Raw genomic sequence first — 23990 nt, 5'->3', positions numbered from 1 at the left:
GAAGGGAAGGAGGTAAGGTGGTGGGATGGAGAGGGGGACGAGGGGGAGAGGAAGGAAGGGGCTCAGTCTGGGAAGGCCTCCTGGAGGAGGTGAGCTCTCAGTAGGGCCTTGAAGGGAGGAAGAGAGCTAGCTTATCCCAAGCCCTGGGCTCGGCTTCCCCACGCAAAGGCGTCTTTCTCAGCCAGCGTCCACCGGACAATGGAGGGCCGTCCCCAACTACCACAGGGCTTGGGACAGTGTGCCAGGGGTGGGGCAGAAGTTTTGAGCTCCACTAAAAGCATAACTTCAAACAAGCCTAATTTTCTGCCAAACTCAGGCTTCTGCAGGCTTCAGAGAAGCAGCGTGGCTCAGTGGAAAGAGCCTGGGCTTTGGAGTCAGAGGTCACGGGTTCAAATCCCGACCCTGCCGATTGTCAGCTGGGTGACTTTCGGCAAGTCACTTCACTTCTCTGGGCCTCGGTTCCCTCATCTGTAAAATGGGGATTAAGACTATGAGCCCCACGTGGGACAACCTGATAACCTTGTATCTATCCAGCGCTTGGAACAGTACTTTGCACATAGTAAGCGCTTAATACCATCATTAATTCTGCATTTTGCTCCTTACCACGAACACAGCCTGGGAGTCAGAGGAATTAGAGGGTTCTAAACACGGCTCTGCCACTGTCTGCTGTGTGACCTTGGGCAAGTCACTTCACTTCTCTGAGCCTCAGTTACCTCATCTGGAAAATGGGGATTCAGACTGTGTCCAACTTCATTCATTCATTCATTCAATCATATTTATTGAGCGCTTATTGTGTGCAGAGCACTGGACTAAGCACTTGGGAAGTACAAGTTGGCAACATATAGAGATGGTCCCTACCCAACAGTGGGTTGATTTGGTTGTATTCCACCCCTGCACTTAGTAAGGTGCCTGGCACATAGTAAACACTTAACAAATACCACAATTATTATTATTATTATTATTATTATCAATAATAAACTCCACCCCCTCTCCATCCCCCCTGCCTTACCTCCTTCCCTTCCCCACAGCACCTGTATATATGTATATATGTTTGCACATATTTATTACTCTATTTTATTTGTACATATCAATCAATCAATCAATCAATAGGATTTATTGAGCGCTTACTGTGTGCAGAGCACTGTACTAAGCACTCGGGAAGTACAAGTTGGTAACATATAGAGACAGTCCCTACCCAACAGTGGGCTCAGTCTAAAAGGGGGAGACAGAGAACAAAACCAAACATACTACCAAAATAAAATAAATAGAATAGATATGTACAAGATAGAGTAATAAATATGTACAAACATATATACATATCTATTCTATTTATTTTATTTTGTTAATATGTTTGGTTTTGTTCTCCGTCTCCCCCTTCTAGACTGTGAGCCCACTGTTGGGTAGGGACCGTCTCTATGTGTTGCCAACTTGTGCTTCCCAAGCGCTTAGCCCAGTGCTCTGCACACAGTAAGTGCTCAATAAATACGATCGATCGATTGATTGATGAACCCTACCCAATTTCAATCACTGATCATCAGTCTTGGCCTAGAGGCCCATGCTAGGCTCCTGGAGGATAATTTAAGTAAGGTTACCCAGGAGGGCGGCCATCATACAGTTCTTCCAAGCATCCTGTTGCCATGCCATGGTTTGGGGACTGAGTCCTCGGCTGGGCGAACAACGGGAGGAGTCGATGCCCCAGGTCCTTTTTTTTTTTGGTTTAATGGTATTTCTTAAGTGCTTACTACATGCTGGGCACTGTACTGAGTGCTGGGGTAGATACAAGCTAATGAGGTTAGACACAGCCCGTGACCTATATAGGGCTCACAGTCTTAATCCCCATTTTACAGATGAGGAAACTGAAGCACAGAGAAGTTAAATGACCGGCCCAGTGTCACACAGCAGGTGTCGTGGAGCTAGGATTATAACCCAGGTCCTCTGGATTCCCAGGCCTGTGCTATATCCTGAGAAGCAGCGTGGCATAGTGGCTAGAGCTCGGGCCTGCGAGTCAGAAGGTCGTGAGTTCTAATCCCGGCTCCGCCACTTGCCTGCTGTGTGACCTTGGGCAAGTCACTTCACTTCTCTGAGCCTCAGTTACCTCATCTGGAAAATGGGGATTGAGACTACGAGCCCCATGTGGCACAGGGACTGTATCCAACCCGATTTGCTTGTATTTACTCCGGCACTTAGTACGGTGCCCTGCCCATAGCGCTTAACAAATGCAAGTCACAACTTCTCTGAGCCTCAGCTACCTCATCTGTAAAACGGGGATTAAGACTGTAAGCCCCACGTGGGACAACCCGATCACCTTGTATTCCCCCCCCAGCACTTAGAACAGTGCTTCACACATAGCGAGTGCTTAACAAATGCCATCATTACTATTTATTTTAAATGTTATTATTATTTATCATTATTATTATCAAACATGTACAAAACACGTAGGCAGGTGTCAAAATCGTCAGAACAAACAGAATTAAAGCTAGATGCACATCATTAACAAGATAAATAGAATAGTAAATATGTACAAGAAAAATAGAGTGATAAATCTGTACAAATATATATACAGGAGATGGGGAGGAGGAAAGGAAAAAGGGGGCTCAGTCAGTCTCTATTCCCTAGCCTCGCTGCTTCCCATGTGTTCTCCAAGTTAGTCTGTGGTGGTGGAAGGCATTTCCCGACTGATTTTCCAGGGAGCCTGGGCCCCGCGGCATTGGATAGCCAGATGGATGGGGCAGCGTCCTCCCTGTCACCGACATAGTGATACGTAAAAGCTTTCCACATGCCTGGCATTCTCGAGTGTTGGTGTGAGGCGTCTTCGGGAAAATGATGCAGCTGAGGTTCCACAGAAACCAGCAATTAAAAAGTAAACAAGGACGCGGCGCTGACCAGCGGTAGTCATGGAAGGTCAAAAAGATATAACTGCTCCGTTTCAAGCAAGGAATCCAGAAATACACAGTAGAGCCAAGAGCTCACACGGCAGGTCTCTGGAGACAGTCCTGCATTATTAATAATAATAATAATAATGGCATTTAAGTGCTTATTATGTGCAAAGCATTGTTCTAAGTGCTGGGGGGGATACAAGACGATCAGGTTGTCCCACATTGGGCTCACAGTCTTAATCCCCACTTTACAGATGAGGTAACTGAGGCTCAGAGAAGTTAAGTGACTTGCCCAAGGTCACACAGCAGACATATGGCGGAGCTGGGATTAGAACCCATGACCTCTGACTCCCAAGACCATGCTGTTTCCACGGAGCCACGCTGCTTTCTCTGCCTTGAGAATCACTCTTCAGTTTAATAATAATAATGATATTTAAGCACTTACTATGTGCCAAGCACTTTTCTAAGCACTGGAGGAGATACATGGTTATCCGGTTGGACACAATCCGTGTCCCACATGGGGCTCACAGTCTTCATCCCCATTTTACAGATGAGGTAACTGAGGCACAGAGAAGCTAAGTGACTTGCCCAAGGTCACACAGTGGACAAGTGGCATCCTCAGGGGACTCCCTCCCTCCCCTCAGGGCCCTGGTTGGGGGCACAGATGGGAGAACGACCTGGAAGAAGTGAGTAAAATGAATGACTGCTCAATCAATGGTATTTATTGAGCGCTTATTACGTACAGAGCACCGTACTCCCAAGCGCTTAGTACAGTCCTTTGCAAATAGTAAGCACTCAGAGAAGCAGCGTGGCTTGGTGGAAAGAGCACGGGCTTGGAAGCCAAAGGATGTGGGGTCTAATCCCAGCTCTGCCACTTGTCTGCTGGGTGACCTTGGGCAAGCCACTTAACTTCTCTATGCCTGTTACCTCATCTGTAAAACGGGGATGAAGACAGTGAGCCCCATGGGGGACAGCCTGATCACCTTGTATCGACCCCAGCGCTTCGAACAGCGCTTGGCACATAGCAAGCACTTAACAAATACCGTAATTATTAATAAATCATCATCATCAATCGTATTTATTGAGCGCTTACTATGTGCAGAGCACTGTACTGAGCGCTTGGGAAGTACAAATTGGCAACATATAGAGACAGTCCCTACCCAACAGTGGGCTTACAGTCCAAAAGGGGAAGACAGAGAACAAAACCAAACATACTAACAAAATAAAATAATATATATATATAAATAATATATATATATATATAAAATAATAAATACGATTGAATGAATGAATGTATGAATCACATGGGAGAGTTCAACCTAACAGTTGGTAGATACGTTCCCTGCTGTCCACCGACTTTAGAGTCCGGACAGATCCCGCCAAAGTGGATGGGGGGCAAAGGTCAGTTTGGCCCACCTTGGGAGCAGAACCAAATCAATCAATCAATCGTATTTATGGAGCGCTTACTGTGTGCAGAGCAGTGTACTAAGCACTTGGGAAGTACAAGTTGGCAACATATAGAGACGGTCCCTACCGAACAGTGGTTCCACCATCCACCATCCAATCAATGGACCTGATCGGGTCACCTGGGGGGTGGTATGGCCGGTGGACCCCGAGGGGCCTGACCAGCTCTCACGCTAACTGCGATGGCTTCCTCGTCCCCCTTTGGCCTCTTCCCTGTTCTCTCTGCAGGTAGCAATTCCAAACTCATATTTCCGCCTCCCGGCCCCTAAAACATCCGCCCAGAGCAAGCAGTGGATTTTGTTGAGCACTTACTATGTGCACTAAAAACTTGGGAGAGCACTATACAACAGTATCAAAAGGCACATTCCCTGCCCACGACGAATTTACAGTCGAGAGGGGGGAGGCAGGCATTAATTTATAATACAGAGATGTTCCAAAAGGGGCCAGTCATCCTAGTGCACAGGGAGAGGCTGAACCAAGGAGGGGGTGATGATGATGATAATAATAATAATAATAATGGCATTTATTAAGCGCTTACTATGTGCAAAACACTGTTCTAAGCGCTGGGGAGGTTGCAAGGTGATCAGGTTGTCCCACGGGGGGCTCCCAGTCTTAATCCCTGTTTTACAGATGAAGAGAAGTTAAGTGACTTGCCCAAAGTCACACAGCTGACAATCGGCGGAGCCGGGGTTTGAACCCATGACCTCTGACTCCAAAGCCCGGGCTCTTTCCACTGAGCCACGCTGCTTCTCATGCTCCTCATGAGGACAGTATTAAGCGCTTACTATGTACCAAGCACTGTTCTAAGCGCTGACAACCCGCTTTGCCCTTGGTGAGAAGCCCAGGGGTCCCGACCACGTAATGCCAAACCTATCTAGGCCTTGGCAGGACCCTCGGCCTCTTCAGTTTAGAACAAGAGCCGTTCCTAGGGCCGGGGATATTGGATTTTTATTCTAGGACTACCTGCCCCCCTGTCTCACCTAAGTCCCTCTTTTTCATTCGATCGTATTTATTGAGCGCTTACTGTGTGCAGAGCACTGTACTAAGCGCTTGGGAAGGACAAGTTGGCAACATCTAGAGACGGTCCCTACCCAACAGCGGGCTCACAGTCTAGAAGGGAGAGGCAGAGAACAAAACATATTAACAACAACAACAACAAAATGAATAGGATAAACATGTACAAATAAAATAGAGTAATAAATCCGTACAAGCTTATGTTGTGTTGTACCAACTCGGCTGAATTGGACTCTCGCAAGCAACTCAGTACAGTGCTCTGCAGACAGTAAGCAGTCAGTAAATACCACCGATTGATCTCAAAACCCATTTCTCCCTCCTACATAGACTGTGAGCCCCATGAGGGACAGGGACTCTCTAAACTTTGCGACAATTCCTTCAGGCATTCAAAGCATTTTGGATAATAATAATAATAATAATGATGGCATTTGTTAAGCGCTTACTATGTGCCAAGCATCGTTCTAAGCACTGGGATAGATACAAGGTCATCAGAGCATTTTGGATAATAATAATAATGATGGCATTTGTTAAGCGCTTACTATGTGCCAAGCACTGCTCCAAGCGCTGGGATAGACACAAGGTCATCAGGTTGTCCCACGTGGGGCTCACAGTCTTCACCCCCATTTTACAGATGAGGCAACTGAGGCACAGGGAAGTCAAGTGACTTGCCCGAAGTCACACGGCAGACACGTGGCGGAGCCAGGATTCGAACCCACGACCTCCGACTCCAAAGCCCGGGCTCTTTCCGCTGAGCCACGCTGCTTCGGCCCAAGCTCTTCTTTATGTCCCCCTTCTTTATGTCCCCCCGACTTCAGATTCCCCAGCCCACAAATCTTCCCCACCTCAAAACCCTTCTGAATCCCCTGCTTCATATCCCTCTCCCCGAGGCGGGGTCATCCCTACGGCCACCTCAGCACTTGGGTACTTAGCAATTACCTGTACTCTTGTAAATTACTCACTTATCTAGCAATTGATCAATCAGTGGTATTTATTGAGCTCTTAGTGTATGTGCAGAGCACTGTACTAATGCTTGGGTGAGTACCAGTACACTCGTCCTACAGATAAGTTGGTTGTGGGCACGGAATGTGTCTACCAACTCTGTTATATCGTCCTCCCCAAGCACTTAGTACAGTGCTCCAAACACGATAAATACAACTGAGGCACGATTTCTGCCTGCAAGAAGCCAACAGTCTACAGGGGGAGGCAGACGTGAATAAATAATAGTATAATAATATAATAATAGTATATACAAATAAATATAAATAAATATAATAATAGTATAAATAATGTATAATTATGTACATAAGTGCCCCTCTCAGGGTCACACCTGGAGTTTCCAGTCCTCTACCAGTCTTGACTATGGGAGGGAGAGTCAAGCAGAGGCCTGTCCACTCCATTCCTAGCTTGGCTAGCGATTGGAAGGCGATCTTCCAATCTTACCTGTATATATGTATATATGGTTGTACATATTTATTACTCTATTTATTTATTTATTTATTTATTTTACTTGTACATTTCTATCCTATTTATTTTATTTTGTTGGTATGTTTGGTTCTGTTCTCTGTCTCCCCCTTTTAGACTGTGAGCCCACTGTTGGGTAGGGACTGCCTCTATGTGTTGCCAATTTGTACTTCCCAAGCGCTTAGTACAGTGCTCTGCACATAATAAGCGCTCAATAAATATGATTGATTGATTGATTGATTGATCTGCTAAAAGTAAAAACTCACCCGTGCCGGGCCTAACAGTTGGTAGATACGTCGATCCAAGTGGAGGCACTTCCCTATCTTTCCCCACATTTCTGTTATTGCCAGTTGTTTTCCCCCCTAAATGTAGATGGGTTGTAACAGCCTGTTTTCTTATTAGATTGTTAGTTAAGCTCCTTGAGGGCAGGGAGTGTGTGTTGTACCTCCGGGACCCCCTTCCCAAAAGCCTGGTGTGGTTCTCTGAATACAGCAGGTGCTCAAAACACCCCATTGCTGGATCAGGTCGTGGGTTCTAATCCCTACTCTGCCACTTGTCGGCTGTGTGACTTTGGGCAAGTCACTTCACTTCTCTGGGCCTCAGTTCCCTCATCTGTAAAATGGGGCTTAAGACCGTGAGCCCCACGTGGGACAACCTGATCACCTTGTATCTATCTAGCGCTTAGAACATAGTAAGCGCTTAACAAATACCATCATTATTACTATTATCCCAGCGTTTAGAGCAGTGCTTGGCACATAGTAAGCACTTAACAATTACTAGTAGTATTATTATCCAGCAGAGGTGACCAAAGACAGAGCCCCTACGGCCTCCCCAGAAGGATGATCTAACGATAATTGTGGTATTTAAGTGTTATAATGATAACTGTAGTATGTAAGCACTTACTCCATACTGAGCATGCTGGATTCAATAGATGATAATAATGATAACTGTGGTATTTGTTCAGTGTTTACTCTGTACTGAGCGAGCTCGGTTTGATACAAGCTAATCAGGCGGGATACCATCCCTGCCCCACATGGGGCTCACAGTCTAAGGAGGAGGGAGAACAGCGTGTCCTAATGGTTAGAGCACGGGCCCGGGAGTCTGAAGGACCTGGGTTCTAATCCCAGCCCTGCCGAGGTCTGCTGGGTGACCTTGGGTAAGTCACTTAACTTCTCCGTGCCTCCGTTTCCTCATCTGCAAAATGGGGATCAAGACTGTGAGCCCTACATGGGATAGGGTCGGTGTCCAGCCTGATTTACTTACAGTGCCTAGCACAGAGTAGCACTTAAACCCCATTAAAAAAAAAAATTGCAGATGATGAGGCATGGAGAAGTGAAGTGACTTGCCCAGGGTCACCCAGCAGGCCCGGGGTAGAGTCGGGATTGGAATCCATGAACCAGATCTGGGCTTCTTCCACTAGGCAGTTCAGCTTCTCTCCGTTGCCAACACAGAACAGAATCCCTATGGGGTTGGGTGGGGAGGGTCTGGTCAAATTTCAGTGGCTCCGACACAGGGAATCGCCTCTCTACTCAACCCGGAATTAACGGATGAATTAATTTCTGGGTAGAAAAAAAAAAAAAAACCCATCCATTGATGTGTCTCCCTACTTCCCCGACAGGCCTGAATTACATTATCATGGGCCAGGTGGACGAAGAGGGCCGAGGTAAAGTTTTGCCAACCAGCTTCATCGTGAATTTCAAGACGAAGAATCAGAAGCTCCTGAACGCCTTGAATACCAAGCAGTGTTGAAGGCGAACTCCCCCAAAGCACCACACTCTGTAGAAGTCACCAGCTGAGTGGCCCGTCGGGCGATCTGACGAGATCATCATCAATCGTATTTATTGAGCGCTTACTGTGTGCAGAGCACTGTACTAAGCGCTTGGGAAGTACAAGTTGGCAACGTATATGGGGCCGTTCGCCACGACGGAAGCGTCTATCGCTGCTATTTACCCAGAGGGCATCCCGGGAGCCAAGAGCTCTCCCCGATAAGCCACGCGATCTACTGCAGTTATCATCCGCAAAGGCCGCACACCACGCCCGGCTGCTTGGAAACTGTTAATTTATACATCTCTGGAAAAGGATTTCTTTAAGGAATGAGTTGTGTGAAGATGTAAAAAGGAAAATTTCTAAGTGCAATATTTATACTGAGTTTCACTTTCAACTTTCAGCAGTTGCTCAGAACGTTGTTACCCAGCGCCTGCATTTTTAGCGATGCTTAATAAAATATCTTAGGACATTGTTGGGTAGCAGTCATTAGACTAGCTCCGCAAGAAGAGGTCTGCTAAAAATAGATAGAAATCAGACTTTGATTTGGTTAAGGGCTTCCATAGCAGACATTCCTAGTTTGGAATAGCTCAGATCGCATGAGAATTTGCTGAAATGGCATTAGACTGTTTTACTGGGGTAGGTGGATTTCAATTCTATCTTTTTCTTCTAATCGTTCTTTTTGACTTTGATATTTGTAGGGACTGTCTCTATATGTTGCCAACTTGTACTTCCCAAGCGCTTAGTACAGTGCTCTGCACACAGTAAGCGCTCAATAAATACGATTGATGATGATGATATTTCAAACACTGTAACCACCGCTGCTCAGAGCATGAAATTAGAGGCAAACCCTTTTATCTTCCAATGCTCACAGTAACAGGGCCACTTCGAGGTGGGCTGGGCGCTAATAAATTTCCCCTCTTCTCTCCTCAGCCTCTACGTGGGCCATTGGGACTGAGGCTACATCAGTTAACTGGCTTTAGCTCGCAGCCCGCTTTCCTCTGGAGATCTGTCAGTCCCTACGGACCTTGGGTTCAAGACCCACTTGGCAGTGGCGGGGTTGGGGGTGGGTGTTTTGTTGAAATTGGGTGGAATTAAGCGCTTAGTACAGTGCTCTGCACACAGTAAACGCTCAACAAGAATGAATGAACTGATATACTTCGGACAAGGTCCTGTTCTGTTCAGAAGCTGGTGTAAGTACAGCGCTCTGCACGCAGTAAGCGCTCAACAAATACGACAATGAATGAATGAATGCCCGTGGTGAAACTAGCTAATCAATCAATCAATCGTATTTATTGAGCGCTTACTGGTGTGCAGAGCACTGTACTAAGCGCTTGGGAAGTACAAGGTGGCAACATATAGAGACAGTCCCTACCCAACAGCGGGCTCACAGGCTAGAAGGGGGAGACAGAGAACAAAACCAAACATATTAACAAAATAAAATAAATAGAATAGATATGTACAAGTAAAATAGAGTAATAAATATGCACAAACATATATACATATATATGCATCTAATGCATCAGAATTACGTTCTCACCCCCAGGGATATTAGGCAGTGGAAATCTAATCGCAGTGTGTTCAGTCTGAAGGTACATACTTTGCTCAACGAGTTTGTTCTCGGAAGGAAGGTAGGCGAGGCCAGGTCCTGGCTGGGAGACCACAGGGGAAGTCTGATGCTGAGGCTCAGTCGGAGGCAGGAGGCTGGACTGGATGGTCTCCAGTGGTCCTTTCCAATTCCATTTCACCCCCCAAGTCTCTGAGACCGTGCAGACCTGAAAAGAATCACCTAACAATGGTAATCATTGTTGCATTTGTTAAGCGGTACGCGCCAGGCACCGTACTAAGCACTGGAGTAGATAGGTAGTCATTCATTCATTCAATTGTATTTACTGAGCGCTTACTGTGGGTAGAGCGCTGGACTGAGCACTTGGGAGAGTACGATACAACAATAAACAGACACATTCCCTGCCCACAACGAGCTCCCAGTCTCACTTGAGGAGTAAGAGAACATGGACTGAACGTTTTTGTAGAAAAATGGTTCAGGAAGCAGAATGAAGTATTGACTGGTTTGGGGAGAAAGCAGGCTGGATGGCATCCCTGCCCACACGGAGCTCACAGTCTAAGTGGGAGGGAGAACAGGGGTTGAATCCCCATTTTGAAGATGGGGAAACGGAGGCACCAACAAGTTACGTCACGCAGCTGGCAAGGGGCACAGCCGGGATTCGAATCCTGGTCTTTGCACTTCCAGGCCGCTGCTTTTTCCACTAGGTCACACGCTGCTTCTCTACGGTCGCGGATGATCATCTCGGGATAAGTCAGGGCAGGAACAGATTCCTGCCCAGCAACTCTGCCCAGTTGCTCCCTGTTTCTTTCTTACCTTAGATTGTGAGGCCCATGCGGGACATGGATTGTGTCCAACCTCATTATCTTGTATCAGGGCTCAGTACAGTGCTTGCCACAGAGTAAGCGCTTAATGCATTCCACCACTATTATTTTTACCACCACGTCAGGCTGGCCCACTCGGAGGGTGGAGGCTCCACTAGCCCCCTCCCCAATATCCCAGGGCCTGTCAGGCAGAGGAGAAATCTTACTGCTCCTTCGTTGGGAAGAACTACTGGGTTGGGAGAGAAGAGGAGGCACTATTTCATTTATCATCTAAACAAATACCCCCACAGCTGTACTAATGTTTTATTGGGTCAGACCTTCTTATTTTGGCATAGAATGTTAGGGGAGAAAATTATAAATTTTTTTTATTAATAATAATGATGGTATTTGTTAAGCGCTTACTATGTGCCAAGCACTGTTCTAAGCACCGGGGCAGAGACAAGGTAATCGGGTTGTCCCGCGTGGGGCTCACAGTCTTAATCCCCCTTTTACAGATAAGGGAACTGAGGCACAGAGAAGTTAAGTGACTTTCCCAAAGTGGTGGAGCCGGGATTAAACCCACCGTCTCTGACTCTCAAGCCCAGGCTCTTTTCACTAAGTCATGCTGCTTCTCAACTAGATAATGTAGTTTTAGGAAGGAAAATGGTCTTTTTCAGAAAACACTTTTTTTTTAATAATAGAGGAGACAAACTTTACATCAATAACCCAAAGTCAAGAATTTTATTCCCCTTTTTTCTAACAACAAGCTATCATTCAAACCAGAGTCCATAAAAATTCATGCACACAGTACGCACTCAATAAATACTGTAGTGGTCGCTGATATATCTCTGAGAAAAACAAAGACTTCTTAATACTAAACCCCAGCTGGGAAGTGCGTAATTTCCTAGTAGACAAAATATATCATTTAACAATAAACTGTTGGTTAAGAATTCCCCCAGAAAGGGAGCACGGATGGTCTGGGAGCTTGTAAAAGACAAGAAGAGTGAAGCCCGAGTTCCCTCTCAACGATTTTCAGATCAGCAAGTGCTCTGAAGCTCGGGGCTCCCCCTCAAACCCATGGTTGACCATCACCTCACGCCATGCCCGGCCTCGAGATGACCGCCACGGCTTTTCCAACCACATTCAAAATGAACCGAAACTTTTTCAATGCACATCACTCTCCAATATCGACTGGGAACCCATTCCATTCTCACAGGACGTGATCACCAATAGCCCCGACGCCACACCACGGAACAAAGCTTATAGGAGCGCGGTTCTAATCTGGCAATATTTTGGAAGAGAACCCGAAGAATCGAAGCTCAGGTGAAAAACCGTAGAACGAGTCTCTTGGTGCACAAAAATCGTGGAAAACTGACCTGCCAGTGACCCCGAAAGAAATCCGCAAGGAGCCAGACCTGATAAAGGAAGTCATTCCGAACTTTGATACTCTGTTTCAGGATTCAGGCAAGGCAGAGGGTTCCGAAGGCTCCAACAGAAGACCGCAGTTCAGGGAGAACTGCCGGGTCAATGCTGAACCTTAAAACAGCTTCGACATGCGACCTTTAAAAATCAGGTTCTCTAAAACCCAGAGTTCCCCTCTTCAGATGATTGTAAAGAGCAAGAGCAATCTGCATTTATTTTTAGGCACGGCCTGAAGGCGAAATAAGGGACTGGAAAGAGCAACATGTGATTAGGATTGGTCTGCTTTGGAACACTGGCAAAGATTCCCATGTGGAGGAATTCTGCTCATGCTATATACAGATCTTACATAAAATTCACTGCTTGGAACTCATTCACCCATCCCTTAAAATGGTGGCATTGCCATCGTTTCCGCACTGTGACCTGTACAATCTGAGCTCAGTCTCACCTCATGCAAGGCCAAGCCATTTTCCCATTGAACAAGGAGCTGCTTCCTCCTCCTCCTCCCCCTCCCTCTAATTTCCACGCCTCGGCAACAGGCTAGTTTCTTGGGTAAAACATAGCATACTTAGAGGTCCGAAAGCCCAGCAAGTCTCTCATTTCGTTGCGGAATTTTGATAGATCCTGACGCAGTTCGTTTAGATTTTCCACCGTCGCCTGGTCTGTGCTTTGCATCTTCTGCCTCATGGAAGTCAGGTAACGGTGGACCAAACAGCACATGACCTTCTGGTAGTTCTCATCCCTCTTTTGCTTCAGATTCCGCCATTCCTTTGAAACGAACAGCAAGGTTGTTACGTCACATTCAGCCTCCCCGCTCAGGGCCTAGGAATAGTTTTGATGGGTTTCCATGATTTCTAGCCTTTATTCATGAACATTTCAGGAACTAAACTCTTGTTCGGCTTAGTGCTTTATGTTTCCTTGAAACACTTCCTGGATGCAAGAACTAGCACCAATGTAAATTCATCCTCTAGACCGTAAGCACCTTGTGGGCAAGGAATTCGTCTGTTATATTAGTGTGCTGTACTCTCCCAAGCGCTTGCTACAGTGCTCTGCACACAGTAAGTGCTCAATAAATACTACTGATTGATTGATGCCTAGGCCCAAGACAGGTCGGGGCACCTTTCTGGTTAATGATGGGGAATGCTCGACCAATGCTTAAAATTGTTCCTCTTGCAGGATGCCCAACCAATAAACGGTATTTATTGAATGCTTACTGTGTGCAGAGCACTGTACTAAGCCCTTGGGAGAGTAGAATGTAAAAGAGTAAGCAGACACGTTCCCTGCCCACGGCTTTCCAGTGAATACGTCATCCGTGGGGAAGGAATGAGTAAATGGCCTTGGATGGTAGATCGGGGGGAAGACTAGTGCTGTCGCCCGGGTGAAGGCAGGAAGCTGTAGTAGACGATCTCCCAAGGTCCTTTTTTCAGTTAAATTCTACCATGCAAGTCTCTGAGCCTATCCATGCCTGATTCCCCGATCTCTCAGTATTACCTGAAGCACTTTATTACAATGTATGTATATTGAGGAATGCAAAAGTTTACTGGAACCCAAAAAGCCCCTAACCCCATATTTGCACAGGTCACAATGACCAGTGATTTCTAATAATAATAATGATGGTATTTGTTAAGCGCTTACTATATGCCAAGCGCTTGGGTAGATACAAGGTCATCAGGTTGTCTCACATGGGGTTCACAGTCTTAATCCCCATTTACAGATGAGGGAACTGAGGCCCAGAGAAGTGAAGTGACTTGCCTGAGGTCACACAGCGGACAAGTGGCAGAGTCGGGATTAGAACCAACGACCTCTGATTCCCAAGCCCAGGCTCTTTTCACTAAGACATGCTGCTTTCCGCCTCGATTTCTGTCAAGGGTTTAGTACAGTGCTCTGCACACAGTGAGTGCTCAATAAATACCACCAATTTACTGACTGATGTCATTGTAACATTTGCTTTGTTCAAAGAAGGGCTGTATGATTCCGATACGAGATGGAAACCATACGGGCTCTTACCTTTAAGCTGTTCTGCCGTTTAACCCTGCCTTTCGACGTGTGAGAGCAGATCCACTTACTGAGGCTGTTGAAGAGATAGCAGATGGTCTTGGGAGACGGGATGATGTTGAAAGGTGGAGGCAGGGTACATTTGTCATCAAAGTAGCTAAGCCACAGCTTCGCCCGAGCAAATTTCCATTCTTTGTCCTCGTGATTCTGTAATAAGAGGAACACAGAGAAGAGAAAATACTGGAAATGACTGTCAAATGTGTCGTTTGGAGCCATTGGATTTTTCCAGCACGACTGGGCCAATGAATGAGTTCAGATTAATAAGCCACAGTCGATCAAACTCGGGCCTGCCGCGGGCCCCCGCTGTGTCACACCTGAGTATGCTACTGCCGTGTTTGGGCCAGGAAAGGGAGAGAGGTGAACTCGGGAACCTCCCAGCTCCTTCCCCAAGGATGAGAGTCCCTACCAAGGAAGACTGGTATGGGGCAATCCAATATCTTAAATGATGTCATCATAATTCACCACGCATGATATGACTTAACAGTGTCATGTGGCACGTATTGGGGAAATGCAAAATCTAAGAGCCCTGGACCCCGAGAAGAAGTAATCCATCCCTTCCTAAGAAGCGCCGTGTCCTGAGAGAGGCTGAGAGAGATGACGTGTGAAGGGGTGGAGGGGATGGGGTGGGAGGGGGAGAGAGAGAGAGAGAGAGAGAGAGAGAGAGAGAGAGAGTGTGTGTGTGTGTTTGTGTCTGTCTGTCTGTCTGTGCAGGCATGTGTGCACGCCGGTCCAGGAGTGTGGCAGAAGGTAGAAAATTGCTCCTTGGGCAGTTACACGTTGGAAGCCTCCACAATTTGTAAAGGTGGGCAGGAATATAAAACTTACATCTTCAAATGCACATACCCTCCCCCAAAAAGGATGTATATGAAGCTGCAGTTAAGCGCCTCCATCTTCTCATTCTGACTTTCATTCCACGCCAGAATATTTCCAGAGTCAATAACAGGGCTTTGATACGTGTTAGAAAAATGAATATACGGGACTTACTGCTATCAGCTGAAAGCTTTTATGAAGCATCGCCACTAACAACTTCGTAAGAACAATAACCACCACAACGTTGTACGTTCCAACAATAACCGCTCCAACGAAGGACTGCAACTCTTCACCATAGCTAAATCTAGTGACAAAGATGGCTACGTGGGCCAGGGAGAAGATGTACCAGAACAGGGCGAAGCAAGTGCCGATAAACCTGGAGAGACGATGAAAATCCTAGTTAACTGTAAGATCTGCAACTTGAAATAACAGGAGAATGCCATTCTTAAACCCGACTTAATCGCCAAAAGCAAGTGAGCCTGGGGGAGCCCAATGAAATTAAGATATATTCTTACTGCCATTTATTCTAGCCATGATATCAGCAGTGATATTTATTGAGCGTTACTGTGTGCAGAGCACTGTGCTAGGCATGTGGGAGAATACGATACAACAGAGTTGGTAGACATATTCCCTGCCCACCAGAAGCTTACAGTCTAGAGGGGGAATCAGATATTAAAATAAATAATTTATAATATGTAGTTTATAGATATGTACACAAGTCCTGAGAGGTGGGACGCAAATATCGAATGCCTAAAGGTCACAAATCCGAGGGCACAGACAATGTATGATAGCCATGAGAGAGGAGTTATTGATTGTCACTCAGGTGTTCACTTTCTTGGAAACATGAAATGTGAACTGATCGGACACTCCCTATTTCAGAGGGACACTGGCAAGTCGAAAATGAGCTCATCGGGATGAAAATGGTTTTGGAAAAAGCACTACATAAATTCTGGATGTTATTATTATTATTCAGAGCTAACACTCTGAATAATAACAACACATTTTAAAAAAACCCACTGGACCAAGTATCTGCTTGGGGTCCATCAATTTACTAAATTTACAATCTATCAATCAATTTACAATCTATCAATTTACAATCAATTTACTAAATAAAATTAAGCTCTGTCATCACCAATGGTATTTATTGAGTGCTTACTCTGCACAGAGGACTGTATTAAGCACTTGGGAGAGTACAAGAGTACAACAAAATAGAGCTGGCAGACACCGTCCAATTTCGGAAAAAAGAGAAGTCTAATATTTTCCTTTAGAATTCTAAATTATTAGCATCAAGGCAAGAGGTGATACTTTACTCATTCATTCAATCATATTTATTGAGCGCTTACTGTGGGCAAAGCACTGTACTATGCGCTTGGAAAGTACAATTCGGCAACAAATAGAGACAACCCCTACCCAACAACAGGCTCACGGTCTAGAATGGGGAGATAGACAACGAAACAAAACAAAATAAGTAGACAGGCACCAATAGCACCAACATAAATAGAATTATAGGCATTAAAAAAGCAGACTCACGAGTGAAACGTGTCATTGCTTTGCTGCTCACAGAAGATCCCAGCACAGTCCTTCTCTTCGGGTGGGCTAAAGCCTTTGTCGTATAGCTGGGTCAGTCCGATTGTGAATGAAAACAACACAAGCAGGAACATCCCGAGGAACTTCCCAAAGTCTTGCAACATCTGCCCCATTGAAATCTGGAGGACGAATCCCAGACACGTCCGTTACTAATAAAATGTGAGAAGCCCTTCCCAAACCCGGTCACCAGAAATAAGAAAATGATTTTGAAGAAAAAAGCAACTGGGAAACACTTAAACAGTACTGAGCGATACAAAAACACAATGAAGCTCCACATTAGCCAGACCAGGCTAGATTCTGATTTAACTACCTGAGAAAAGCCAAGAGGATTAAAGCGCCCTAAAGTTTCCAGAAATGCCGAATCACTTGACAAATGGCTTCTCCCTCTCCAGAACACCTGCAGGAAAGGCAGCTCTGAGGAGCCAAACTTTTATAGATGGGGAGGATAGCGGAGGCAGCGGCCCAGAGGGAAGAAGGGAGAGGAGAAACCGGGATGGGAAGAAGTTCCGTGTCACTAAGACCCGCTCTTCTGGTACCTTGAACCCGCGCTTGGATGGCATTATTAGGGGCAACACAAATTCGCCACGCCATGGAACCACTTGCCTCCAATTTCCGACCCGTCTCTTTCCCGAATACCCAGATGTAAAGTATTGGACTCTGCAAAATTCGGGCAGGGACGGACTCAACAGTGCAGTCCATTTCCCCGCTGGCCGGGTTCTAATCCCAATTCCGTCACTTGTCTGCTGTGTGATCTTGGGCAAGTCGCTTCACTTCTCTGCGCCTCAGATTCCTCTTCTGCGAAATGGGGATTGAGGTTGGGTGCCCCATGTGGGACAGGGACTATGTCCAACCTGATTAGCTTGTAACTACCTCACAGTAAGCATGTCACAAATACCATAAAAAAAGGGAAAAAAAAAGAGAGTGATGCGATTCTATTAGGAGTCAAGTTTCTGTCTTTCAAAATTCAAGCTGCCCATGTGGATTACTACAAAACTTAAACTCAATCAATTAATGGTAATTATTGAGCGCCTACTACGTGCAGAGCACTGTACTAAGAGCTTGGGAGACTACAATACTGTCTAATTGTTCTGTTTTGCTGTCCGTCTCTTCCTTCTAGACTGTGAGCCCGTTGTTGGTTAGGGACTGTCTCTATATGTTGCTGAATTCTACTTTCCAAGCGCTTAGTACAGTGCTCTGCACACAGTAAGCACTCAATAAACACAATTCAATGAATGAATACAACAGAACTAGCAGACACGTCCCGGCCCATAACAAGCTTAGTGCCAACACAGGATTACAGATCCTAACCAGGTTACTAAAAGGGAGAACTAGAGGGGCAAAACATAAAGTCAGGAGTTTCGTGGAGGGATAGCGGGGGGAGGTAGGAGGGTGTTCTTTGCTTGAGGAGCCAGATATGTGTGTAGGAAGCCTCATGGCTGAGCCTATAACCAGAAAGAAGGCCTGCAATGAATGAATGAGCACAAGCTTATAACTCCAGACAGAAATTTAGACTGCTTAACACTAGTTGAGTCAGGGAGAGGAAAGATAGGGTTGGGAACTACTCTTCAATCTCGGAAGGCCAGACGGCAGACGTTAGTGAACCCTATAGTGGTTTCATTAAGAAATTCTTTAATTAGCCTATAGAGCCCGGGCTTTGGAGTCAGAGGTCATGGGTTCAGGTGGCTCCGCCAACTGTCAGCTGTGTGACTTTGGGGAAGTCACTTCACTTCTCTGTGCCTCAGTGACCTCATCTGTAAAATGGGGATGAAGACTGTGAGCCCCCCCATGGGACAACCTGATCACCTTGTAACCTTCCCAGCGCTACGAACTGTGCTTTGCACATAGTAAGTGCTTAATAAATGCCATTATTATTATTATTATTATTGTTATCTAAATGTGAAAGGTCTATCACATCCTTCCACTAGGACCCTCTGCATTCCCCTTGTGTCGTCTATATTTACTTTTTTGCTGGTGTCTGAGTGTACTGCTTTGTTACACATTTAGGAGATGCCAGGAGTTAATATATAAATCAACAGTATTTACTGACCATCTGTTTTTGTTTTTTGTTCTGGATCCGGCTTGAGTGCTCCGCTGACCCCTGCACTCTGCTGTTACTTTAAATAAAGGTAATAATAATAATCGTGGCATTTATTAAGTGCTACAATGTGCCAAGCACTCTACTAAGCGCTGGGATAGATACGTTAACCAGGCCGAACTCGGGCTCTATCGTCGCATTCTGAGGGAGAACAGATATTGAGTTCCCATTTTACAGATGAGGAAACTGAGGCAATGAGAAACTAAGGGACTTGCTCAGCAGGCAAGTGGCAGAGCCGGTATTAGAACCCAGATCCTCTGACTCCTATGTAGGACCCACTGCTTTTCCCTTTTTTGTCATCTATACTTATTGCTTATGCTGCTGTCTGTTTTGCTTTGCTCGGCATCTAGTAAGTCCCAGGAGTTAATATATAAATCAATAGTGTTGACAGCATCTTTTTTTAAAAAAGTGGTATTTGTTAAGCGCTATGTGCTAGGCACTGTACTAAGCACCGGGGTAGACAGTCAGGTTGGACACAGTCTATGTCCCACATGGGGCTCACAGTCTTAATCCTCATTTAGGAGATGAGGTAACTGAGGCTCAGAGAAGTTAAGTGGCTTGCCCAAAATCACATAGGAGCCTGAAGAACCCAGGCCTTCTGATTCTCAGGCCCATGCTTTTCCCACTAAGCCATGCTGCTTCTCCACTGTCTAAAACACTGTGCTAAGTGCTTGAGAGAGTATGACAGAATCACTAGATAGGATCCCTTCTCTCACAGAGACTTACAGTCTAGTAAAGGAGATAGACACACAAATAAATTTCATGTGGAAGAAAGACAGGAAGGGTGTTTCAGGGAGAGGGAAGGGCATAAAAAAGAAGTGGGTAGCAGGAAAGAGAAAAACCAGGAATAGTGAATAGGATAGCTTGAGGGGAACAAAGAGAGCAAGATGGAGTGGAGTGGGAGAAGAGAGTGGAGAAGTGGAGTAGGGCAAGTTGATTAAGTACCTTAAGGCCAATGGCCAGGAGTTTCTGCTCGATGCAGAGAGGAAAGGGCAACCAGTGGAGGTTTCTGAGGAGTGGGGGGTGATGTGTAAAAAACAGTGTTCTAGAAAAATGATCTGAACAGCAGAATGGAGTAAAGAATAAAGAGGCTCCCCTCTGGAGACTGGAGGCAGGGAGGTTAGCAAGCAGGCTAATGCATGGTCAAACCGGAATATGACACGTGCCTGGACTAGCAGGGTGGCCATTGGGATGGAGGGAAAAGGGTGGATTCTGGAAATGTTGTGGAGGAAAAACCAACTGGATCTGGCTACTGACTGAATATGGGGTTGAAAGAGAGAGGGGAGTCAAGGACACTGTGGTCGTGAGCTTCAGAGATGGGGACGATGTTCATTTGATCTGGCGGGGTCTATACGCAACATACAGTAACATCCTTTGCTCCAGGACCACCAATTAAAACTTGCAAATCGAGCTTTACCTGACTGCAGCTCAGCTCACATGCCTGTGCTCAGGGGAGTAAGGATAATGATGACACTTGGCAAGTGCACAGGCAAGGTGGGAAAAACTGAAGCGATGCCTATTCCATCCATCCAACCAATCAGTTGTATTTATCGTGCACCTGCTGGATGCAGAGCACTGTATTAAATGATTGGGAGCGTACAATACAACAGAGTTGGCAGACATGTTCCCCAGACAGAAGCTTACAGTCTAGAAGGGGAGAAAGACATTAAAATAAATGACAGATATGTACGTAAATGCTGTTGGGCTGAGGGTGGCGTGACTATCAGTTGCTTAAAAGGTATATATCCAAGTGCATAGGTGATGCAGAATGGAGAGGAAATAGGGGAAATGAGGTCTTAATTGGGTGGGGGGGGGGGGGTCTCTTGGTGACGTGATTTTAATATGGCTTTGAAGGTGCGGAGAGTGGCGGTCTGTTGTATAAGGGGAGGAAGTTCCTGGCCAGAGGGAGGAATGGGCAAAGGGTCAGTGGCAAGATAAAGGAGATCGAGGTACAGTGAGAGATCAAGAAACAGCCTGATAAATTTCCCAGATGTGTTAAGATGGTACCCAGGTGTTAGGATTGGCAGCTGCCAAGGTGCTGCTTCTGATGGCAGCAGAGTAGGGTGTCCCCCTCTTGCAACCCTGAAAGCCAGGACAGATCCACAGCTCTGCCCCAAGTCTCTTTCCAACCTGGACTTCCCTTCCAATCAATCAATCAATCAATCAATTGTATTTATTGAGCGCTTACTGTGTGCAGAGCACTGTACTAAGTGCTTGGGAAGTACAAGTTGGCAATATATAGAGACAGTCCCTACCCAACAGTGGGCTCACAGTCTAGAAGGGGGAGACAGAGAACAAAACAAAACATATTAACAAAATAAAATAAATAGAATAAATATGTAAAGGTAAAATAGAGTAATAAATACGTGCAAACATATATACATATATACAGGTGCTGTGGGGAAGGGAAGGAGGTAAGGCGGGGGGGATGGAGAGGGCGAGGAGGGGGAGAGGAAGGAGGGGGCTCAGTCTGGGAAGGCCTCCTGGAGGAGGTGAGCTCTCAGTAGGGCTTTGAAGGGAGGAAGAGAGCTAGCTTGGCGGATGGGTGTAGGGAGGGCATTCCAGGCCAGGGGGATGACAAGGGCCAGGGGTCGACGGCGGGACGGGTGAGAACGAGGCACGGTGAGATTAGCAGCAGAGGAGCAGAGGGTGCAGGCTGGGCTGTAGAAGGAGAGAAGGGAGGTGAGGTAGGAGGGGGTGAGGTGATGGACAGCCTTGAAGCCGAGGGTGAGGAGTTTCTGCCTGATGCGTAGGTTGATTGGTAGTCACTGGAGATTTCTGAGGAGGGGACTAACATGCCCAGAGCGTTTCTGGACAAAGACAATTCGGGCAGCGGCGTGAAGTACGGATTGAAGTGGGGAGAGACAAGAGGATGGGAGATCGGAGAGGAGTCTGATACAGTAGTCCAGACGGGATAGGATCAGAGCTTGAACAAGCAGGGTAGCGGTTTGGATGGAGACGAAAGGGCAGATCTTGCCAATGTTGCGGAGCGTGGCATTGACCACCTTGAAACTAACTCAAGCCCTTGGGAAGATGTGGAGGGGTTCCTGGAAGTCTGGCATATGCCTGCAGTGCCCTCATAGTAGGATTTCTCTGTCATGGGCAAACTGGACATGGCGAATTAGTCCATCTCACCCTGAATGCTGTAATGACAGATAAGTTCCCACCGACCCCAGAATCAAGTTGAAACACAAGACAGAGACAGTGAGGAGCGGGAAATGCACTTGCAATATATGTCCTTTGAAGGCATATCTTTGTTTAATAATTCATTCATTCATTCACTCTTTCACTTGCTCACTCACTCATTCTACTCAGTAGACTTGTACTCTCTAAGTACTAAGTCCCCTGTTTTATACAGAGTGCGTGCTCAACAAATACCACTGACTGATAGAATTTATTGAGCATCCATGTGCAGAATACTGTCTTAGGTACTTGGGAGAGAACAATAAAGGTAAAAAGACACAATACCTGCCCCTGTAGAGCTTACATTCTAATGGGGGAGGCAGGCAGACATGAATGGAATATAACCAGTAAGAGGAAGAGAAAAGAAAATACACTTAGACCACACCTAGTTAATACGTGTGGAAAAACCCTGAGATCATTCCCGAAGTACCAGATTCCTAGCCTTTGTGGTAGATGGGGCCAAAATAATAATTTACCAGAGGGGTGGAAAGTTCCACCACCCTTAGAGGCTCTGCTACTATGACCCAGATCCAGAATAAGGCATACGATGATCAAGACATGAAAGGCCTGATGTAATGGAGAAATAAGAAGTCCAGAAATGAACAAATGCCGCACCTGTTCTCCTAAGCCAAGTGGTAGGTGGCTTATTTTCTCTCAAGCCAACATATCTGCCTATTTCCTCCAGAGGGATCCCATAGATCTACAGAGGATAGGACACTTTCTAGCTATCTGAAGTCTGGGATGGTGAATACAGACACTCTAGAAAAAGAGCTACAACGTCAACATCAAAATGAGTCTCAGGATCATCATCATCATCAATCGTATTTATTGAGCGCTTACTGTGTGCAGAGCACTGTACTAAGTGCTTGGGAAGTACAAATTGGCAACATATAGAGACAGTCCCTACCCAACAGTGGGCTCACAGTCTAAAAAGTGAATGTCTATCTTGTCTTATGCTTTCCAGTCACTTCTGATCCACAGTGGCTCCATGGACACATCTCTCCCAGAGTGCCCCAACTCCATCTGCAATCGCTCAGGTATCGGCTCCATAGTTTTCCACACCATAAACTTGAGTCTCCGCCTTCGACTCTCTCCCGTGCTGCTGCTGCCCCAGCACAGGTGAGTTTTGACTTGTAGCAGATTGCCTTCCACTCGCTACCCACTGACCAGGTTAGGAATGCAATAGGTAGGCCTTTGCTTGACTCTCCCTCCCATAGCCGAGACTGGTAGAGTAGCAGAAACTCATCAGGTCCGATCCTAAGACGGCCTTTACAAATGTGCTAGGTGATTACTGAGGGAGAGTCTCATAGAGGTCTATGAGTAGGGTCCCGCATGGGCTAGGGTCCGCTCAAGGGCCTTTCCTGGTCCCCCCCCAGGAGAAGACAAAAAAGAAAGACCACCAACACAACGAGGTTTAGAGGAAAGGGTTGTCTTGGCTAAAGATCCTAGAGGTGACCGACATATCACGTCAGGCCAAAAAGCCTGGGGCCCACCAACCTGTAAGAATAAAATTCTCCCTTTCCTGGGAAAACCTTGCTCAAGGGTCCCCAGCTGCCCAGCTGAGAAACAGCGTGGCCTAAGGGAAAGAGCATGGGCCTGGGCTCCCAGCTCCGCTACTCACGTGCTGTGTGACTCTGGGCAAGTCGCTTCATTTCTCTGGGCCATAGTTCCCTCATCTGTAAAATGGAGATTCAATACCGGTTCTTCCTCTGATTTAGACCGTGAGCCCCACGTGGGACTGATTATCTTGCATTTACCCCAGTGTTCAGTACATGGCTTGGCACTTAGTAAGTGCTTAACAAACACCACCACTATTTTTGCTACTATTATTGCTATTAGCTGCCAGAGAAGAGAGGGAGTGGGGAGAGAGGAAAGAGCTGGAGGAAGAGGAGGAG

At 46.3% G+C, this 23990-nt stretch overlaps 2 protein-coding genes across 2 annotated transcripts in view; one reads left to right on the top strand and one right to left on the bottom strand.

Annotated features, from left to right (window-relative positions):
- Positions 1-9294, top strand: part of PCOLCE2 (procollagen C-endopeptidase enhancer 2) — a 66576-nt gene extending 57282 nt beyond the window's left edge. Inside the window, exon 9 of the mRNA XM_038746690.1 lies at positions 8434-9294. Within this exon, the coding sequence (XP_038602618.1) occupies positions 8434-8564 (131 nt within the window). The 3' untranslated portion in view covers positions 8565-9294. The remainder of the gene's footprint in view (positions 1-8433) is intronic.
- Positions 9295-11658: 2364 nt separating this feature from the next.
- TRPC1 (transient receptor potential cation channel subfamily C member 1) overlaps positions 11659-23990 on the bottom strand; it is an 84334-nt gene continuing 72002 nt past the window's right edge. The window contains exons 10-13 of the mRNA XM_038753170.1: positions 16761-16936; positions 15405-15606; positions 14373-14567; positions 11659-13133 (exon numbers count right to left, since the gene is read on the bottom strand). Of these exons, the coding sequence (XP_038609098.1) occupies positions 12906-13133; positions 14373-14567; positions 15405-15606; positions 16761-16936 (801 nt within the window). The 3' untranslated portion in view covers positions 11659-12905. The remainder of the gene's footprint in view (positions 13134-14372; positions 14568-15404; positions 15607-16760; positions 16937-23990) is intronic.

Source organism: Tachyglossus aculeatus, chromosome 1, assembly GCF_015852505.1.
Source record: "Tachyglossus aculeatus isolate mTacAcu1 chromosome 1, mTacAcu1.pri, whole genome shotgun sequence".
Taxonomy (NCBI): Eukaryota; Metazoa; Chordata; class Mammalia; order Monotremata; family Tachyglossidae; genus Tachyglossus; species Tachyglossus aculeatus.
This window is presented reverse-complemented; position numbering and strand designations above follow the sequence as displayed.